Source organism: Aotus nancymaae, unplaced genomic scaffold (assembly GCF_030222135.1).
Source record: "Aotus nancymaae isolate 86718 unplaced genomic scaffold, 86718_ANA_hifiasm-v0.15.2.pri h1tg000018l, whole genome shotgun sequence".
NCBI lineage: Eukaryota > Metazoa > Chordata > Mammalia > Primates > Aotidae > Aotus > Aotus nancymaae.
Genome location: NW_026988430.1, coordinates 17676592 through 17697834, shown reverse-complemented (window position 1 = coordinate 17697834; position 21243 = coordinate 17676592). Strand labels below are relative to the sequence as shown.

The 21243-nt window shown below is 37.8% G+C and overlaps 1 protein-coding gene across 6 annotated transcripts in view; it reads right to left on the bottom strand.

Moving 5' to 3' along the window:
* MYH10 (myosin heavy chain 10) overlaps positions 1-21243 on the bottom strand; it is a 152314-nt gene that overhangs the window by 111899 nt on the left and 19172 nt on the right. For all 6 annotated transcript variants that reach the window (XM_021674717.2, XM_021674721.2, XM_021674719.2 and 3 more), the window contains exon 3: positions 14394-14550. In XM_021674717.2, coding sequence (XP_021530392.1) covers positions 14394-14550 — 157 coding nt within the window. The remainder of the gene's footprint in view (positions 1-14393; positions 14551-21243) is intronic.

Sequence of the window (21243 nt, the reverse complement as noted above, 5' to 3'; positions counted from 1 at the left end):
ACTATGCCATACTATTTTTACATAATATTATTAAACAAATCCATAGAGTCTATGTACAAACTGAGATTTACAAAGAACATAGTACTGTCCTGCCCCTCAAGTCAAATTTCTTTTTCTTTTTCTTTTTTTTTCTCCAGATACTCACTCTCTTGCCCAGGCTGGAGTGCAGTGGCGCAATCTCAGCTCACTGCAATCTCTGCCTCCTGGGCTCAAGCAATCCTCCCACCTCAGCCTCCTGAGTAGCTGGGACCACAGGCAGATGCCACCATGCCCAGCTAATTTTCATATATTTGTAGAGACAGCGTTTTGCCATGTTGCCCAGGCTGGTCTTGAAATCCTAGGCTCAAGTGATCCACCTGCTTCAGCCTCCCACAATCTTGGGATTATAGGCATGAGTCATGGCACCTGGCCCTAATTTCATTCTAATACCTCATAACCCTGTGTTATTTTTCCTTCTGGTTCAGGCAACATTCATTATTACATAGTCAATGTCGGCCTCCTTTATTCATTTACTTACACAGAGGTCACATTATATCCCTTCTTCCAACATACTCTTCCTAGACCCCCAAACACTGGGATATCTCCTGTGTGTCCTTTTGGACTCAGTCCAGCTTTACCTCCTCCAGGAATAGCTTCTTCCTTAGGTTTCTCAATGTTGCCTTCTTTTAAGAGTATTTTAGAATCTGACAAACAATACTGCAGTTGACTGCTCACTAGATGCATTGCTTGAGATCTGAGACTGTCTTATTTCTTTAGTTTCAGCATTAACAGCCTTGGTGAGCCATAGCTAGCTTTAATAAAGGTCTGCTGAGAGAAACCCAGTGCTAGGTGCCGTATGGGCACTGGCAAGATAATGGTACCTGGAATCTTTTCTAGTTCTAGCTCTGCCACAAACTATGTATCTATAAATGAGGCATTTATTCCTTGCTGGCTGGTTCTTCACCTTCCATAATTTTACCTTTGCTTATTCCCTCTCAATATGAATCTTCAGACCCCCAAATTTTCCTGGTCTTAGCAATTTCTACAGTACTTCACCATACCAAGTTGTTTATGGCTTTTAGAAACTAGTCTACACATTAAAAGAATCAAAGCACACAAAAATTAACCTAAATTGAATGGGCTCCTAATTCATTCAGAATGGTGCTCTTCCCGCATCTGTACATGCTATTATCGTTGTCGAAAATTTGAGACCTACACTTCTACCTGCTGCATAATTCATTCCCCCACTCTTCTTGCTATCCCCACCCCCCACCAAACAACAACAACAAAAAACAACTCTTTTCTAGCCAGACCCATCTATTTTTGTTATCTGTCTAACTTATCTGTACTAACTTTGGGCCTTGGTACAAGGGGGATGGGCTTGCCAACCTCCCAGATTCTCTCTAACTCTATGATCAACTCCCCAACTCTGCTTCCCTGAATCCTCTCCACCCTTCAAGGACCAACTGCAGCACCACAACAGTTTCCAATGACCTTTATACTCTAAAACCCTATACATATAACTAAACAGAGCCTTATGGTGATATTCAAGCGGACAATGACTACCTTACTCTAAAACCCTATACATGTCACCAAACAGCCTTACGGTGATATTTAAGGAGGAAAAACTCACTTTCAAAAATGCAACTAGCCTTCTAAACAGTAGGGACTCATTTGATAGCTCAGTATTTTCCAAAGCACATTCCAAAAATCACATAAGGAAGTATGTAATCAATCCATATTGAATTAAATCATTTTCTGAAAAATGAGGAAGTTTTCAAATCAATGATCTGGGCTCTTACCTAAAAAAAATTATAAAAGAGCAAATTAAATCCAATGTAAGGAGAAGAAAGGAAATGATAAAGAATAGAAAACAATGAAGTGGAAAACAGAAAACAGGAAAAAAAAAATCAATGAAACCAAATGTTCCTTCTTTGAGAAGATCAATGATATTGACAGATCTCTAGCCGAAGTCATCAGAAAAAAGAAGAAAAGCACACAAATTTCCAATATTTGGAATTTCAAAACAGCAATATCATTAAGAACCCAGAGATATTAAAAAGATAGTAAGAAAATGTTAGGAATCACTTTATGACAAAATATTTGACAGCTAAGATGAAAGGGATAAATTCTTTAAAAGATACAACCACTAAAACCCACTCAAGAAGAAATGGTAACCTGCACAGCCTTTTATCTATTAAATAAATTGTAATTGTAATTTAAAATCTTCCCACAAAGAAACCACAGCTATATTAGAAAATTCTACAAAACAGTTAAGGAATAAACAACACCAATTCTATATTAACTCTTCAGAAAACTGAAGAGGAAGAATCCATTCTAAGAGACAAACCTCACCCTGATAATGACAGGAAAAAAGACATTACAATAAAAGAAAATGTTTATCTCTCATAAAGAAACGCTCAAAAATTCTTAACAAAATGTTAGCAAATCAAATCCAGCAATATATATAAAAAGATGATGCACAGAATGAACAAATGATGTTTGTCCTGGGAGTGCAAGGCTAGTTCAACATCCCAAAGGTAAATAATCTAATTCATCACATCAACAGACTTAGAGAAGAAACACCCTCTGACCAACTGAATAGATGTAAGAAAGCATTTGACAAAACTTAATATCCACTAATGATTTTTAAAAATTCAGCAACCTAGGAATATAAGGGAACTTCAACCTGATAAAGGGCAGTTACAAAAAACCCTACAGTTAATATCATCTTTAACAGTGAAAAACTGAATGTTAACCCTCTTAGGTCAGGAACAAGGGAAGGATGTTTGTTCTCACCACTCCTATTCAACACTGCAAAGTAAGAAAACAAAATCAAAAGCGAGATTGAAAAGGAGGAAATAGCAATGTCTCTATTTGCAGAGGACATGACTGTCTAGACAGAAAATCTCAAATGATCTACAATATACAAAAATAAAAACAAAAACAACCCTTTCAGAATAAGTGGGTTTAGCAAGGTTGCAAAAAAGTCAATATATATTTAAAACATCCTATTCTATATATTAAAAATGAACAATTGGAAATTGAAATTTTAAAAGTTCCATTAAAACTAAAAAACATTAAATGTTTAGTTACACCAAGGTATTCGATATACTTGGTTATAAATCTAACAAAGTATATGCAACATTTCTGTATGCTGAAGACTACCAAACACTAATCAAAGAAGTCAAAGAAGACCTATAGAGACAAACTGTGTTCATGGATTAGAAGACACAACACAGCTGTTAATTCGTCCTCAATTGATCTACAGATTCAGTACAATCCAATCAAAATGTTAGCAGGATATTTTTGGGCAGAAATCAACAAACTGGTTTCTAAAATTTATACGTATGGAAAGACAAAGGAACTAAAGAATTTTTTAAAAGAACAGTGCTGGGAGACTCACACTACCTGATTTCGAGATTTACTATAAAGCTACTATAACCAAGCCAGTGTGATACCGGCAAAAGGAAAGACATACAGATCAAAGGAACAGAAAGTCCTGGAATAGACCTTTGTTGATTTTTCAACAAAGGTACAAAGGAAATTCAATGGAAAAATAGTTGTTTCAACAAACAGTGCTAGAACAACTGAATACCCATATGTAAAAAGATGAATCTCAACCCATACCTTGCACCATATACAAAAATTAACACAAAATAGGTCAAAGACTAGGAGGAAAAAAAATTGCAAATTACTTACCCAATAAAATTCTAGACTTATCTAGAAAGGACAAAGAACTCTCAAAATTGAAAAATTAGAAAACTATCAAATTTTTTTAAATGATAGTAAAATTGGACATTTCACCAAAGATATACAGATGCAAAATTAGCACGTCAAAAGGTGCATTAGGAAAATACAACTTAAAACGACAGTGAGATACTACTACTCATCTATTAGAAAGACTACAATTTAATAAAGACGGACAATACCAAATGCTAACAAGGATGGGGAACATCTGAAACTTATCCATTGCTGGCAGGAATGCAAAATGGCACGGCCACTTTGGAAAACAGTTTGGTAATTTCTGATAAAGTTAAACACACATCCACCATATGACCGAGGGATCCTACTCCTAGGTATTGATCCAAATGAAATGAAAACTTACGCTCACACAAAGCCTGCATACAAATGTATACAGTTGGTCCCTGTTATCTGGGGTAGATTGGTTCCAGGAAAACCCCCAACCCACAGCAGATAAAAAATAAAATGGCAGAGTATCTGCATATAACCTACACACACCCTCCCATATATTAATACTTCAAATCCTATCTAGATTACTTATAATAATACAATGAAAATGCTATGTAAATAGTTGCTACAGTATATTGTTTAGGGAATTATGAAAAGAAAAAAAGTCTGTCTGTACATCTTCAGTACAGGTGCAACCATCCATTATTTTCCCCATTCCATAGTTGGTTGAATCTGCAGATGTGGAACTGACAAATACAGAGGGCCAAGTGTACAGTGTCTTAATTGCCAAAAACTGAAAACAATCTAAATGTTCTTTACATGGTAAGTGAATAAATAAACCATGCAATATGCATATAATAGAATATTACTCAGCACTAAAAAAGAGTGTACTGGTAAATGAATCTCAAATGCATTATGCTAATAAAAGAAACCACACTCAAAAGGTTGAAGTGTGGATGACTATATAACATCCTCAAAATGGCAATACTGGTGTTTATTCCTAGCATTTATTTATTTTTGGCTATAGGAAAGGATAATGGGTGATACATAAGAAAGCTAATGATTTTTGTACATTTTTAAACTAATGCCCTATGAAATCACCATTTTGCGCTTCCTAAGCCCTTCAATCTGTGTGCCCTCACCCTCTTTTGTTTTCTTCATACTCCTCAATATTGTCTTCATTTGTACTCTGTCTCCCCAGTAAGAACAGTTCTTTAACGGTGTCATTGCAAGGGTTTTACCATATCTTACAGCTTCACAGGGTGGGTGAGGAGTGATAGTTCCTACTGCCTTTATCTCTACATCAGAAGACTCAATGTATAGATCCAAGACAACTATAAATCATCATTAAATGTTCCTTTTCCTGGCATAAAATAATGCTCTTTGTCCCTGTTTTTGCTTTGAGGTCTACTTTAGACTGAAGTGACTTGAGACTATGCTTGCTTTTTGCATGCATTTGGCTGAGATATCTGCTCAGTCTTGTACTTTTATTATTTTGCTACTTTGAGATGTCCTTCTTGTAAATGACATATGATTGTAATAGGCTCTCTTTTATTTATAGGGATATTAAAAGTACTTATGTTTATTGCTACAAGTGCTATATTTGGTGTTGCATATTTTCTGACCTTTTTTTCTTTTGAGACAAGACTCTCTCTCTGTCTCCCAAGCTGGAGTGCAGTGGCGCAATCTTGGCTCACTGAAATCTCTGCCTCCCAGGTTCAAGTGATTCTTTTGCCTCACCCTTCCTAGCAGCTGGGATTACAGGCATACGCCACCATGCCCAGCTAATTCTTTTGTATTTTGAGTTGAGACAGGGTTTCGTCATGTTGGCTGGGCTGGTCTCCACTCCTGATCTCAGGTGATCCAACCAGCTTGGCCTCCCAAGGTGCTGGGATTACAGGTGTAAGCCACTGTGCCTGGCCCGTTTGTTGACTTTTTAAAGCCTTTCTTGATGTTTCTTTCTGAGAATGGCTTGTTTTCCTTGCTTTTATTTCTAATGTAGGAAACTTGTATCCAGTTTGGAAATCCTTCAACCTGCATTCTCAAAGTTCACATTCTGATGTATATCAATCTTATTTTTAAAATGCTTATTCCTAAAAGGGAGAGGGAATAGGTCTACCTATTATACTCAAAAGATCCCTCAGTAGGTCCAATATCTTTTCAAAGTGGCTGCTTGGTATTTCACTACATGGATGAGCCATCCTCTAATTAATTACTTATTGATATAATAATTGGTTGTTTCCAGTGTTTCTCAGGAAGCTACCAGAGGTTATCCTCTATCCAAAATTTAACAGCATATGAGAACCATAAATTAATACAACCAAGAAAAGAAGCAAAAGGAATTTCTACAGTAAAGGCAAAGGCAAGTCTAAAGAAACAAGCAGGGACTGGAGGAGAATAACGAGCTTTGGGAGGTATTTCTTCAAGGGGGAATGACCCTGAGAAATTACTTGATGGATTTATGTCTACTGAAAGAGGACTTGTAGTTCAGTCAAATTAATGTAGGTGATGTAGTCCCCAAAATGGGAAAATTACTAACCCCAAGGAAAATAAATTATATAAGAAAGGAAATGTAACCATAGAATAATAATTTAAATGTTGAATGTTAAAATGCAAAATGTTGATTTAAATTCTATCAGGAAGATATGGGGAAGGTTGAGATGAGTATAAAAACTCTTCTTCCATAATAGGAAGTCTAAAGATAAAGAAAGACAAGAAACAAGGAAAAAACAAAAGAAAGAAAGGAAAGAAAGAAGGGAAGAAGAAAAGAAAAATATCATAGGCTTGTTACTTATTAGTAATTATTTATATACTTATATACTTATTTTGTATTATATGTATCAATATATGTACATATATAAGAAGAAATTTCTAAAGAGGGAATCCAGAATAGGTAGGGGTAGAACAGGTTTCTTCAGTTTTATGTCTTTCTCTACTGTGTATTTGTGTTTTTAAAAACTATCTTCATGTATTGCTTTAATAAATAAAACATCATTTAAGTATTCAAAATTCTTTGACAAATTCTGATCTTGATGCTATATAGATTACTCTGCATTGGTTTTTTGTTTGTTTGTTTTTGTTTTTTTGAGACGGAGTCTCAAACTACTGCCTGCGCTGGAGTGCAGTGGCACAATGTCGGCTCACTGCAACCTCCGCCTCCCAGGTTCAAGCGATTCTCCTTGCCTCAGCCTCCCAAGTAGCTGGGATTATAGGCACCTGCCACCACGCCCAGCTAATTTTTTTTGGATTTTTTTTTCTTTCTTCAATTTTTTTTTATTGCATTTTAGGTTTTGGGGTACATGTGAAGAACATGCAAGATTGCTGCATAGGTACACACATGGCAGTGTGATGTGCTGCCTTCCTCCCCATCACCTATATCTGGCATTTCTCCCCATGCTATCTCTCCCCAACTCCTCACCCCCTACTGTCTCTCCCCTATTTCCCCCATAGACCCCAGTGTGTGATGCTCCTCTCCCTGTGTCCATGTGTTCTCATTGTTCAACACCCATCTATGAGTGAGAACATGCGGTGTTTCATTTTCTGTGTCAGTTTGCTGAGAACGATGGTTTCCAGGTTCATCTATGTCCCTACAAAGGACACTAACTCATCATTTTTTATGGCTGCATAGTATTCCATGGTGTATATGTGCCACATTTTCCCTGTTCAGTCTATCATCGATGGGCATTTGGGTTGGTTCCAAGTCTTTGCTATTGTAAACAGTGCTGCAATGAACATTCATGTGCATGTGTCCTTATAGTAGAATGATTTATAATCCTTTGGATATATACCCAGTAATGGGATTGCTGGGTCAAATGGAATTTCTTTGTCTAGGTCCTTGAGGAATCTCCAAACTGTCTTCCACAATGGTTGAACTAATTTACACTCCCACTAACAGTGTCAAAGTGTTTCTATTTCTCCACATCCTCTCCAGCATCTGTTGTCTCCAGATTTTTTAATTATTGCCATTCTAACTGGCGTGAGGTGGTATCTCAATGTAGTTTTGATTTGCATTTCTCTAATGACCAGTGATGATGAGCATTTTTTCATATGTTTGTTGGTCTCATGTATGTTTTCTTTTGTAAAGTGTCTGTTCATGTCCTTTGACCACTTTTGAATGGGCTTGTTTGTTTTTTTCTTGTAAATCTGTTTTAGTTCTTTATAGATTCTGGATATCAGCCCTTTGTCAGATGGGTAGATTGCAAACATTTTTTCCCATTCTGTTGGTTGCCGATTCACTCTAATGACTGTTTCTTTTGCTGTGCAGAAGCTGTGGAGTTTGATTAGGTCCCATTTGTCTATTTTGGCTTTTGTTGACAATGCTTTTGGTGTTTTGGTCATGAAGTCCTTGCCTACGCCTATGTCCTGAATGGTTTTGCCTAGGTTTTCTTCTAGGGTTTTTATGGTGTTAGGTCTTATGTTTAAGTTTTTAATTCATCTGGAGTTAATTTTAGTGTAAGGTGTCAGGAAGGGGTCCAGCACATGGCTATTTTTGTATTTTTAGTAGAGACAGGGTTTCACTATGTTGGCCAGACTGGTCTTGAACTCCTGACCTTGTGATCTGACTGCTTTGGCCTCTCAAAGTGCTGGGATTACAGGCATGAGCCACCGCGCCCGGTCTGACTCCAGGAACTGAGATTTTTATTGGTGGCCTGCTATACAGTATTGACACCATGTTTGTAAATGTGCTTTCTGCTTGCATACATATATTTTTCAATATAAGCTTGCTAAGTTGTGTTAAATCACATTCTCTAATATTCTTTTTTTCCCTACTTAATATGTCAAATTCTGAGATAAGCATGTTAAAACTCCCTCTATAACTGTGGTTCACATTCTCCTTACATTTCCAATAGCAACTGTTTTAAATATTTGATGGAATGTCAGTGATGTATATGTAAGTATTATCTGTCTCTCCTAGATGACATCACACTCTTTTTTTTTTGAGACAGAGTTTCACTCTTGTTACCCAGGCTGGAGTGCAATGGAGCGATCTTGGCTCACCACAACCTCCGCCTCCTGGGTTCAGGCAGTTCTCCTGCCTCAGCCTCCTGAGTAGCTGGGATTACAGGCACGTGCCACCATGCCCAGCTAATTTTTTGTATTTTTAGTAGAGACGGGGTTTCACCATGTTGATCAGGATGGTCTCGATCTCTTGACCTCGTGATCCATCCGCCTCGGCCTCCCAAAGTGCTGGGATTACAGGCATGAGCCACTGCGCCCGGCCCACTGTTTCTATCTTAAACCTCCAATCTCTCCTCCCTCCTCCTCACTCAGCTGAAATCCTGATTCATTTTCACAAGCTCCTACCAGCAACCATAACTGCCTACCCACCTGCAACACTGGTTTGAAAAATCTGGCTGTAAAAGGAAGGTGGAAAGAACTAACTTTCTTATTAAAGTAACAGTAAAACTTTAATTAATGGGAAAAATTTAATGAGCCTATAAAAAGAAAAGCAGAAGATATAGTCACAACTCAGAATAATCAACACTATGAGATTCCTGAGAAGGTTAAGAGGATATGAACAGCATCAGAGGTGAAGGACTTGGTAAGACCAGCCTTTGACAGGCGTAGACACAAGAGAGAATGATCTGTTCAGCAAGCTGGGGCAGTTCCTCTCCCGTGCCTCTGTGGAATGGGAAGCAAGCCATCAGTCAGGGAGTAGAGGGGCCAAGAGGGACCCAGAGATCTCAAGCCTGCAGCAGTTTGAAATAGTCATTATGGAGAGTGGGAGGAACAAGGCAAGATTAGCAAGAGTTGAGTGTAGACTCAGGGTTCATGGTCATGAAATTACAGTGGTATTCATCTGTTCCATTGTGTGAACACAACTCCGGAAGCATCAGCAACCCAAGTAAGAGCATTAAAAGAGACAAATATCTTGATTCAGCCAGCATGAGAGTTTTACCAAACAAGTATAACCAAAGAACAATGGGACAAGGGAGGGGTTTAGGAAATGGAGAGAAGATTGGTAAAGAATGGGCCATGAAATCTAAACTACAAAAGGAAGAAAGTGAAGGGGGTGTTGTTTACATATAGGGGGAAAGTAGAACAACTGATGGGCTGGGGAGCCACATGAGGCAAAGAACACATTTAGGAGACTTCTTGATTGGTCTACCAATATGAAAGGCTACTGCAATAGAACTTCAGAAACATTATCTGAAAAATCAGTAATTCTAAAAGATGGCAAAGTCTAGAGCATCACCACAGATGCTGGTGGTATAAGTGAGAGACGGAGGAAATTAAGCATCTTATGACCAACAGACTTGACTGTTCATTAAAAACTGTGAAATAACAGGGTAACGGCAAGGCTTGAGACAGAGAGGAAGCAAGGTGCCGGGGGCCATCATGGAGTGAGGAGAGGAACCAGAAGAAAGCAGCTGAAAGTAATGAGTGGTGAGGGAGGTGTGGCTTTTCCAAGGCAGTAAAGGAGTAATGGTTTAGCAGACACAGACACAGTGTTAGTAAGGACACTAACCCTGTCTCCCAGTGCATATGATTTGAGTGACGGAGAGCACTCTTCACTAAGGGGGCTGATACCCCACATACAGGGGGAAGCCAAGTCTCAGTTAAAGTTTGAAGGCAAAGAAAATATTCACTGAAGATACTAAACATATAGAAAGTTTGCACATCAGAGAGTGGGAGTTACCTAAGGCAATAATGAAAAGGGAATACTATGGAAATGAAAACATGACTGGAAACAGTGAATTTCATTCCAGGATTCCATGAAGATGGTAGAATCTCAGGTCTTCAATTTTCATGGTGGCCTTAAAAAGATGGCCCCTGCAATTACTGTTACAGCAAGCAAAACTTTCCTTTCCATCTATCCAGGTCAATGGGGGTTGGTAGCAGTCTTGGCTGCCTGCTGCTGAATGGAAGCTAGCCGGGGTGGAACTGGGCTGGTGAGGTGTCAGGAGCAAAGGAAGACAAGTCCCAAGGTGGTGAGCCTCACTGTGGGCAGTCCTAGGTGACCTCAGATGATTATGTGCAGGGTAGAGGCCTCAGTGTTACTGAATTCAGTTCCTAACACACAGTATTGCAAATGAGAAATCCGATGCTACTGACTCCCCTTCCATAGAGAGCATGTCATGTTGCCCTATCACCAAGGTATGCAAGATGAGGCATGTCTCCTCCTTTCACTATTTCCACCCAGCACTTTTATCTGAACACCTGAGTGTTTCCTTAGTTCAGATGACCTTTTCCCAAAATACTACTTTTTTCACGGAACCTGAGAGTCTACACACACATTCCATGTTTCCTACTCCTTCTCTCATAAGCACCATCTGATTCTTTTTGGTCTCCATTCTAGTCTTCAAATCTACTGCTTTAGTTTCCACTTGTGTCTAATCTACCATTCTATGCCTTTACTGAGTGTGTGATTTTTTGCAATCAAGTTTACATCTAAGAACTCTGCTTTCATTAATTCATTCAACAAATATTTATTGAGCAACTACTATGTGCCAGGCACACAACTACATTTTGATACAGTATCCCCTAAAATCCGATTTAAAAAAATTAAGCTAGCTTCTTGCTTTTTTACATAATAAGTAAAAACTTTTCAATATTTTTATTAATACACTTAAAGATATGGGATGTATGACCAAAAAGTTTGGGCATGATATAAAACTAAGAAGGATGATAAATACATTTGATGAAAGAAACAGAATCGTAAAAGTTCTTGGCAGCTTAAATGGGGAACTGAATCTAAAATGATAGATCAGTGGGGCCACATGCTCTGAATTATCCACATGGTCCTCTGTCAAGCTATTGATCCTCTTCATAGGTCCAGGGACACTCAGCTATCCATTTCTGTTTGTAACTGAAGACCTAGATTGATCAGCACTGGTAGCTGGTGTGAGCTTTATCAGCAATGCTGCATACGCTAATGTCTGACCAGCCCTGCAGAAGCCCCCTCAATTACGTCGTGTAGTAGATCAGCAGGTAGCCCTTACTTACAGAATCAAATACAAAGGGAAATTGTTTAGAGTGAGTTTTTTGTTTTTATTTTCTGTATCAAACTTTAAAATGTTTATGTAATCAAAACTATCAACTAACTCCTTTTAACTTTCATATGGAAATTTATTATTGTGGATAAGTTTATTATTGTGTCACACTGCCTGGTTTTGAATCCTAGTTTGTATTTTTCACCATGTATACTTTCTTGGTCAAGTTATTTAACTTTCTTGTGCCTTAGTAAAATAGGGATAGTAATTCTATTTACTTTACAAGCTTCTCATGCACTAAATAATAAACACAAAACCTTTACCCAGTGCCTGGCACACAGTAATTTTCAATAAATGTTTATTCTAGCACTAAAAATTATATTAATAATAATATAATATTTTGGCTGGGAGCAGTGGCTCACGCCTGTAATCTCAGCACTTTGGGAGGCCAAGGTGGGTGGATCATGAGGTCAGGAGTTCGAGACCAGCCTGGCCAACATTGTGAAACCCCATCTCTTACTAGAAATACAAAAAAATTAGCCAAGCGTGGTGGCGGGCACCTGTAATCCCAGATACTTGGGAAGCTGAGGCAGGAGAATTGCTTGAACCTGGGAGGCAGAGGCTGCAGTGAGCTGAGATAACACCATTGCACTCCAGCCTAGGTGACAGCGCAAGACTTCGTCTCAAAAAATAATAATAATATGATATGCTGATAAGCCACATCTGCCTCATATCATCTTCATTCTGTTTACTAAAGAGGAGTTTTGGCCAACAAAGCCACGGAGCCAATAATTCTTCCTCATACTGTATCCATATAGCTGGTCTGGGAACCCACTAATGGAATATAACATCTATCCCTGTTAACTATTATGTTAGATTCACGTCCTCATTCAGCCTGTCAAGAGATTTTAAAATCCTGTTTCTTTGAAACCATCCTGGCTAACACGGTAAAACCCTGTCTCTACTGAAAATACCAAAAATTAGCTGGGCGTGGTGGCACGTGCCTGTAGTCCCAGCTACTCAGGAGGCTGAGGCAGAAGAATCGCTTGAACCAGGGAGGCAGAGGTTTCAGTGAGTGGAGATCATACCACTGTGCTCCAGCCTGGGCAACAAAGTGACTCTGTCTCAAAAAAAAAAACAAACCCCAAACCAATCCTGTTTCTTTTCATCAAATGCATTGTTAACCCTCCCAGTTTCATGCCATTGACAAATTTTATGGGTATGCATCCCATATCTTCAAGTATGCTGGTAAAAATGTTCAAAGGGGGCACATACCCTTTGGTACACATCCTGACAGAACTAGCCAACCTCAGTCATTAATCAACATATTCACATGGTTTTCAGACTGTTCTCTTAACATATTTTAAGCTCAAGGATTGATGTAAAGGTTTCCCTTTTAAAAAATTAGAATGATACATGTGAGCCTATCCCTAGCTTTCTGGAAATTCCCCTTCTATAGAATACTTCAAAGACCAGAGGGTCAACAATCTCAATTGTGAGATGTATCTATTTAAAAGAGGAACTATAAGGACTTAATCAGAGAAGGAGGGCACTTTCTTCAATTTCTTCTCCCACATATGGGACAGTTTGCTCATTAATACAAATGCTCTTCTGCATCTTTCTTAACAGAGACATTCTTAACGGAGATAGAACCAAAAGCAAACAGAGTGGATGAGTTGTCATTAACAGCAATTTTTCATAGTCCTAGCCATTTCCTAGTATTCCCTAAGAATGCTAAGGAAAATTGTATTGAACTCCAAAAAAAAAAAGATGATTAAATTTAATCTTTCTTTAAAAGCCTAAGCTCATTTTTTAATTACAAAACTGTCCTTACCAACTTATGTATAACAGTATTCTAGTCTTGAAGTACTACCTGTTTGCCCCAAAAGACCTGGTATATAATAAGTATTCAAACAAAACTAGAAGTAGGACATGGGTATCATGCTTTATTAATTCCTTCACGCTGTCCTTCAGACCTAATCAAGGCTTGCCATGACCTGAAAGTTGATGAAAAGTGGATGTAGCACAGCCTGTTTTCTGAAGACTGTGGAACCATTTTATAAGAACCTTATGTTTTTTATTAAAACTTATAGAATTTATTAACAAAAAATAAAAAGGAGAGGGAGAGTTATTACAGAAGATTGGGTTTTCACATAGCACCAGGAACTCCCATGTTTAAATGAAGTCTTGTAGAGCAATAATATTAATTACATTCAAAACCACTACATTCTGGCTTTTTAAAAATGTCCCTTCATAAATCATCGTGTCTAAAGCCAGGGTTCAAATAAATGACTCCTCAAATGTATATTTCATTCTGATCCAAAAGAACACAATCAAAATCAACCAACTTAACACATGCTTTTTAACTTTTATTGCTACCTTTTACATGCATTTAAATCACAAATGATACTTTATAATCTTTCTTTCTTCAGTGAAGCATCCACCTTTCCTATTATTCTTCCTATTGGTTTTAAAACTTAATACAATGAGCTTTGGTTAGACTTGTTTATGGTGGGATCAAACGTATATGAAAACTAGATGCTTTTTAACATACAAATTTATGAGGTTTTGCTTTAGAGCAACAAACATACTTACCCATAATTATAGAAAATGGCCAGATTGTCTGTTTTAATCTTAAGAACTCACAATTTTTCTACAAAAAACATTACTTTTTAATTAATTTTAACAGAAAATTAAAACCTTTTGTAGAATATATTGAGACATTAAAAAACACTAAATTACACTGAAGAAATTCCGAGTATTTAGTATTCAAATATTTCCAATTACCTTGAAGCATGCATCTGTAAGCAGATTCAGATATCGCATAGATGTGTGGAGGCATCTCATGACGCTTCTTCCCTCTGTACATTTCAATAATATTCTCTGAGTAAATTGGAAGATTCTTGTAAGGGTTTATAACTACACAGAAGAGTCCAGAATAAGTCTAGAATAAAAATAAAACACAGTGTTAAAAAAAACTCTGCATTTATCAGTCAGGGTCCAATCAAGAGACAGAAACCACATAGTCATTTAAGCAGGAGATCTTGACCTTTTGGATAATTAATCTATCCCCAAAATTAAACTTAGCCCATAATGGGCAATTTATTACCATGAACCACAAGTAGTTCTCCCACAGACAGCTTATTAAGTGGTACTCTGTGGGACTCAATTTCCTCATCCATAAGGTAGAAATAATGTGAGCTTCATGACTTCATGGGGCTATGATAAGGTACAATCAATATGTTATTTACTTTTTTACATCCATTCTCTCATGAGTACACAAGGTATACAAAGCTTGTTAATGCAATTTATCAAAGAAGAATATCCACAATTACCTCAAAAGGCTATTAAAATATTCTTTTTTCCAACTAAATATCTGTATGGCTGGATTTTCTTCATATACTTTAACTAAAATAATATATGATAAAAAAAAAACCAGAATGCAAAAACAGATATGAGATTCCAGCTATCTTTTGTTAATACTAAAGAGATTTTCAAAAACATAAGCATTTTCATCCATCTAATTTTTTTTGTTTTGGAAAATACAGAAATTTTTTTCTTAAAAATGTATTTATTTGTGTTGTTATGATTTACAACTATTCTTTTTAAATGAATAAAGACTTTAAAATTATTTTAATTACTAATACAGTAAATATCAACAAACATAAGCCAAATAAATAAAAGTTCTTTGAGATCTTCAGTAAATAAAAGCTGCTAGGCTAGAAGATACAAACTTTTCCTGACTAATACCATGATCATTACTCAGAATTGACCGTATGAATGCTTATGACCTGTGGGTTTTTAAAATATAGACAGAATGATTTCTGAGAATATTCTACAAAACTAATTCTGGGCACTATGGAAAAACAAGAGCAGTCAGAACTGCTGACAGATGCTCTAACCCTCTGAGGGGCTGAAGGCATCTGGAAGGGCACTCAGTTGCATTATGAAACAGACCTTTTATTTAAGGTGATTTGGGTAGACCAAAATCTAAAAGCAAGAGGACACTAAAAAAGGCTGGAGAATTGGTAGTGTTCAACTGCATGGCCAGCTTCCCCAGGGAACACTAAGGGGGATTCTAACTAACAGCTGTATTCATAAGCGCTGAAACCCCCAGCAATCACCACCAGAAAGCCCTCCAGAGACTACTCTATTTACTAATGCTAAACCAAGAGAAGGAAAGCTTGCCAAAAAATTTCAAGTGTTCAGAACTGTCTCTCTGGCTGCCCTCCTTGTATTTTCCTGAACTCACAATTGCAGGCTCAGATGTGGAATACACTTCCTACTTAGGTTAGCAGTTTAGAAGGGACAAAGGGCCTCTACCCTAAATTCACTGATTTGGGCTGCTTGCTAAAGCCTTACTACTGTGCTTACTAATGGACAGGTGGATATCTGTCCATTCTTTGCCTGAGACCACATTAATTACTTATTGACCCCTCAAGTCTTCAGACTCTTGGCCTTCTTGTATGCAAAATACACACCTCAGCGAACCCTGGCTGGCCCTTGGGCTTCCCAGACCATCACCTTGCACTTTCTCCCAATCAAGTCTCTGGTCTAACTAGTCCTGTATTTCTTTGCTGCCCATAGGACAAAAAGGCAATGAGCAACAATAAAAAGAAAGGCTTTATTAAGGGTGAGAAAAACAAAGGAGAGGCAACCTCAGTACTTTTTTACTGAGTTTAATTCATGTAAAGTTAACAAATCACAGCCATACATTGATGAAATTTTTGTACACCTAACCTCACTTTTTCATTCAAAAATTAGTTCAGTCTATCATGAAGCTACAGATTCTACTTTTCAATTTTATAAGAGTCAAATAATTAGAGACTAGAAAAGAAAAAAGCTCCAAGAAAGCGAAAATACACAAATTCAGTTTTGTGTCCCATAGCGTGTATGGCATAGTAGCAGATCATAATTGACATGTTTAATCAGAAGTAATTTCAACGTGTGTGTCTACCATGTGTTAGGTATTTTCCTGAGGACTAGAATAAAAGAGATTAATAAGTCTCACAAATAATGAGTTAGTCATCAGAAATATAAAAGGTTAAAAAATAATGCCAGGTATGGTGGCTCACGTCTATAATTCCAGCACTTTGGGAGGCTGAGGCAGGCGGATCACCTGAGGTTGGGATTTCGAGACCAGCCTGACGAACGTGGAGAAACCCCATTTCTACTAAAAAAATACAAAATTAGTTGAGCATGGTGGTGCCTGCCTGTAATCCCAGCTAAGCTACTTGGGAGGCTGAGGTATAAGAATCGCTTGAACCCAGGAGGCAGAAGTCGTGGTGAGCCGAGATTGCATCACTGCACTCCAGCCTGGGCAACAAGAGTGAAACTCAGTCTCAAAAAAAAAAAAAAGGTTAAATAATCATCAGTATCCCATGCTTGCCAAAATGGAGTAGTAATCAATGCTTGAGAAGGAACATTATTAAAGTGCTTAAAGAGCTAACTTCTAACTACCTAAAAAATTAGCTCAAATATTGAGCTCTCGTATAAACTGATCACTGAATTGATAGTGTACCACTTTTATCTTCCACCAGGCACATGGTAGGAAGGCAATATGTTGTTAAAATAATTATTCTGGAGATCTTAAAGTTCAAATTAACTTTACTAAGTATTTGAATATACACACAAGATATTAAGCTTCTTTAAGAAACATACATCTGGGTATGAAGACAAATAGACGCATGCTAAACAAACAAGTTACAATGCAAAGCACCAAAAAGAGAAAGAGAAAGATGAACAGGTATCATAAATAACAGAGAGAGCTCTGGGGCAGAACACACAACAAACCCCAGGCACTGAAAGTCATGACCGCCTTGTCAGAGACTGTAGAACAAAGTACAAAATTCAGACCCAAATGGTCTTTGATCTTCTTTTTAAAGACTAAGAGGTCAAAAGGAGAGATAAAGGAATTCCTATTAAAGTAGTAGAAGCACAAAACTCTTACAGTGACAGGATATAGGCAGTGTGAGAAGACCAGTGTAGCAAAAATGGTATGTACCATGGAATGTGAGTGATAAGGGCCTAGAAAGACAAACTGAACAATTCAGATTTTGTCCTCTATGGGTGATGAGGTATTAAAGGTTCAGGGGAGAAAAGTGATTGGATGAAATAAGCATTATGGACAAAGTATAAATCTGGCATATGGAAAATACATAGAAGGGGCAAAAGGTGAGAAGTAGGAAGACAAGTGGAGACTGCTCAATGGTCCTAGCACAACAGGGCCTAGATGAGAGAAAAGGCAACACAAAAGGGAGAAGAGACGAGCTGTGGAGAAGGCTGGAGACTTCACAGTGCTCAGAAACTTTCGACACAGAAAAGCCATTAAAGACCTAAGTCAAAGAGGACTCCAAGGTCTCCAGGCCTTAGAGAAACATTATTCATGGAAGGAAAAATAACTGATTTGTGGGAAAAGATAATAAATCTCTTTAATATATTGACATTGTGGTATGGTGGGTAAGCCAAGTAGGATGTCTTGTAAATAGCTGGAAATATCGGATTGCCAGAGCCTTGGGAAAATCTTGAAGAGCTGCAAAGGCTTAAAAGGTAAGTTTGCATAGTAACACTACTGTATGCTTTTCCTAAGGGAGACATACAAAAATATTTGCAGTTGGAAAAATTTACAAAATTTCAAGCACACGATGCTGCTTTATGCCTCCAGGCTTCCACCTATGCTGACCACTCTGCCTGGAATGCCCATCTTCCTCTGTCTATTATTGGGAAATTTTACTCAGCCTGGAAGTGACAGGCTTCTGTTTCTAAGAAAGCAGGGCTATGTATATGCATTGTTTCACAGGTTCAAAGGATTAGAGAAACAGGAAGTGGTGGCTGGTGCAAATGTCAATGCAATGGAGCAGAGATACAATAGTCTCCTACCAGGAACAGGCATTGAACTGCGAATATCATGTAACCCTACATCCCTACTGTAGCTCTCAGAAGAAATCAGACCAGCATCCAAAAGGGAGGGAGGAAAGAACAATTCACCCATACCACCTGCAAACGCTGCACCTGGGTAAAATTCACATGCAAATTTTGAAATAAAACCTACATAATAAGGAAAAGATCATCATTCAGAGGATTCAGTAAGAAATTACCTGTGGAAATTATCTATAAAATAACTAAAAGAAAAATTTAGGAGATAGATGTATAACTGCAACAGAATATAGTATAACATAGAGTCTACATATTAGAACAGAAATGCATAAGAAAAATAGTAGGTGATGAGGGCAAGAAAAGACTAAGCAATCATCTGAAAAAGTAAAATTAAAATCCACAGTAGAGAAAATAAAGAGCAGAATGGCTATCTCAGGAAACCAAGTGATAAGAGCAAACATTTATTCTAGGAGAGAATTTCTTAAAGAAAAATAGAACTGGTAAAATAATAAAAGGACATTACAAAGGCAAAATTAATAAGTAATAATAATACATAGAGGGCAGAGGAAGGATAACTAACATTAGTTGCTATTGCTCCTTTGGGAGAAAATAGCAAAAAACTCTGTAAAAAAAAAAACAACAACAACTTGAGAAAACTTTGTGTGTATGAAGAATATACATTGAATTAAAAGGAATCCACTAAGCTAATAAACACAGAAGGAATAATGGCACTAGACTCACCAGTTTGCAGCCCCCAGTGCCACAATAGATCTGGACAATGTCCATCACTATTAAAATCCTTAGGTGACTGGCAGATGAGGCCACTCCTAACGCACAGGCCAGGCTGGGAAAACCTAAAATGACTCGCTACTGATCAATCTCAACATCATAAAGTGAGAGACAATGTGGCATTAAGTGTCTCCTGAATCTGAATGCTTTTAAGCCTCTGGATCCAATTTATGGATTTTTCTGCTTCCAGTTTACAGGGAGCACCAGAGGAATGCAATCAACAAAATACAGCATTTCCCATATTGTGGATTTTGTTGATTGCATTCCTATGGTGTGAAAAAAAAAAAAAAGGAGGTTGCAGCTCATTGTAACCGCAGCACTTTGGGAAGCCACAGTGGGAAGATACTTGAGTTCAGGTGTTCAAGACTAGCTTGGGCAACATAGTGAGACCCCCACCCCCATCTCCAAAAGAAAAAACAAAGAGGGAAAGAGAAAGAGATTAAAAGTGATATAATACTGCTATTCTTTGACTGTGTCCCCATAAAAGCACATGCAGGAAATTTAATCCCCAGTGCACAGTATTGGGAGGTGAGGCCTAGTGAGAGGCTTAGACAGTTAGGGCTCCACCTTCATCAATGGATTAATGCCAATTATAAAAGAGTTTGAGGCTATAAATTCTATCTCTTGCTCTCTCTTGAGCAAGCCCTTCTTGACCTTCTGCCTTCTCTCATGGAACGATGCGGCAAGAAGGCCCTCACCAGATGCAGCCCCTTGATCTTGGACTTCCCAGCCTCTAGAAACATAAGCCAAATAAACTTCTATTGTTTATAAATGATACAGTCTATAGTATTTTGTTATAGCAGCACAACACAGACTAAGCAACCCATCACAATATGTCAACCATGTTTGGATCCTGAATTGAACAAACCAACTATTTGTGAGATTATTTATGAGAAAATAAGAAAAGTGACTGAATATTTGATGATACGAAATTGTTATTTCTTTCTTAGATAATGGTTATGAATCTCAACCTGTTGCTGAAAAGATGCTAAGCAGAGCTTTCAGCAGCACAAAAGTCTAGCAGAACAAAAATTAAAGCATTCCAGCCCACCCAAGAGGAGGTTGGTGGTGGGGTGGTAAATACCCCAAGCTTTCAGGTGGGACCCCAATGACTACACCTTAAAAGTTAAGACTATATGAGAAACAGATCACCCCTCATATAGCATGAAGCCCAGCTGGAAAAGATGTCAACTCCTGCATGGACTACATGTCCTAGTTCCCCTAAGCCTGGTCTGCCCAAAGCAAAACTGTAGAATAAGCTTAATGCCATCCAGAGTCTCAAATTATTTTCACAATTCCTTGTATACAATAACTGGGCATATGAGCCAACAAGTTGCGGCTGAAATCCAAGATAACATCTGGATCCTCTGTGTGTCTATTTTTATTGACTTGCATTATTGCCCTGGGTGATAATATGTTCAAGTAATTAAAGACATGACTAAGAATTCTAACAGAGAACTGCAAACTATTAAAGGAAAACCCAAACGAAAATTCTCAAACTGAAAAAAAACCCCAGTAACTACAATTAAGAATTCATGTATTAAACAGCAAGCTAGATATAGTTGAAGAAAGAATTAGTTACATGACATTTTAATCAGCAGCAAACAGCCAGAGTGAACCATGGGGAAAAACAATGATGAAAATGTAGAGGAATGTGAGAGCCAGATGGGACATGGTGAAACGATATGGCATGTGAAGTATGTGAGTCCAAGAAGGAGAAAAAAGAGGATGAGGCAGAAGCAGTAGCTTAAGAGATAATGGCTAAGAATTTCCCCAAACCAACAAAAGCCATCAAGCCACAGAGTCAAAACCACTACAGTCTCCAAGCTGAATGCAGTAGTCCCCCTTATCTGTGGTTTCACTTTCTACAGTTTGTTGCCCACGATTGACTGTGGTCCAAAGATATTTGGTGAAAAACTCCAGAAATAAACAGTTCATACATTTTAAATTGCACACTATTCTGAGTAGTGTG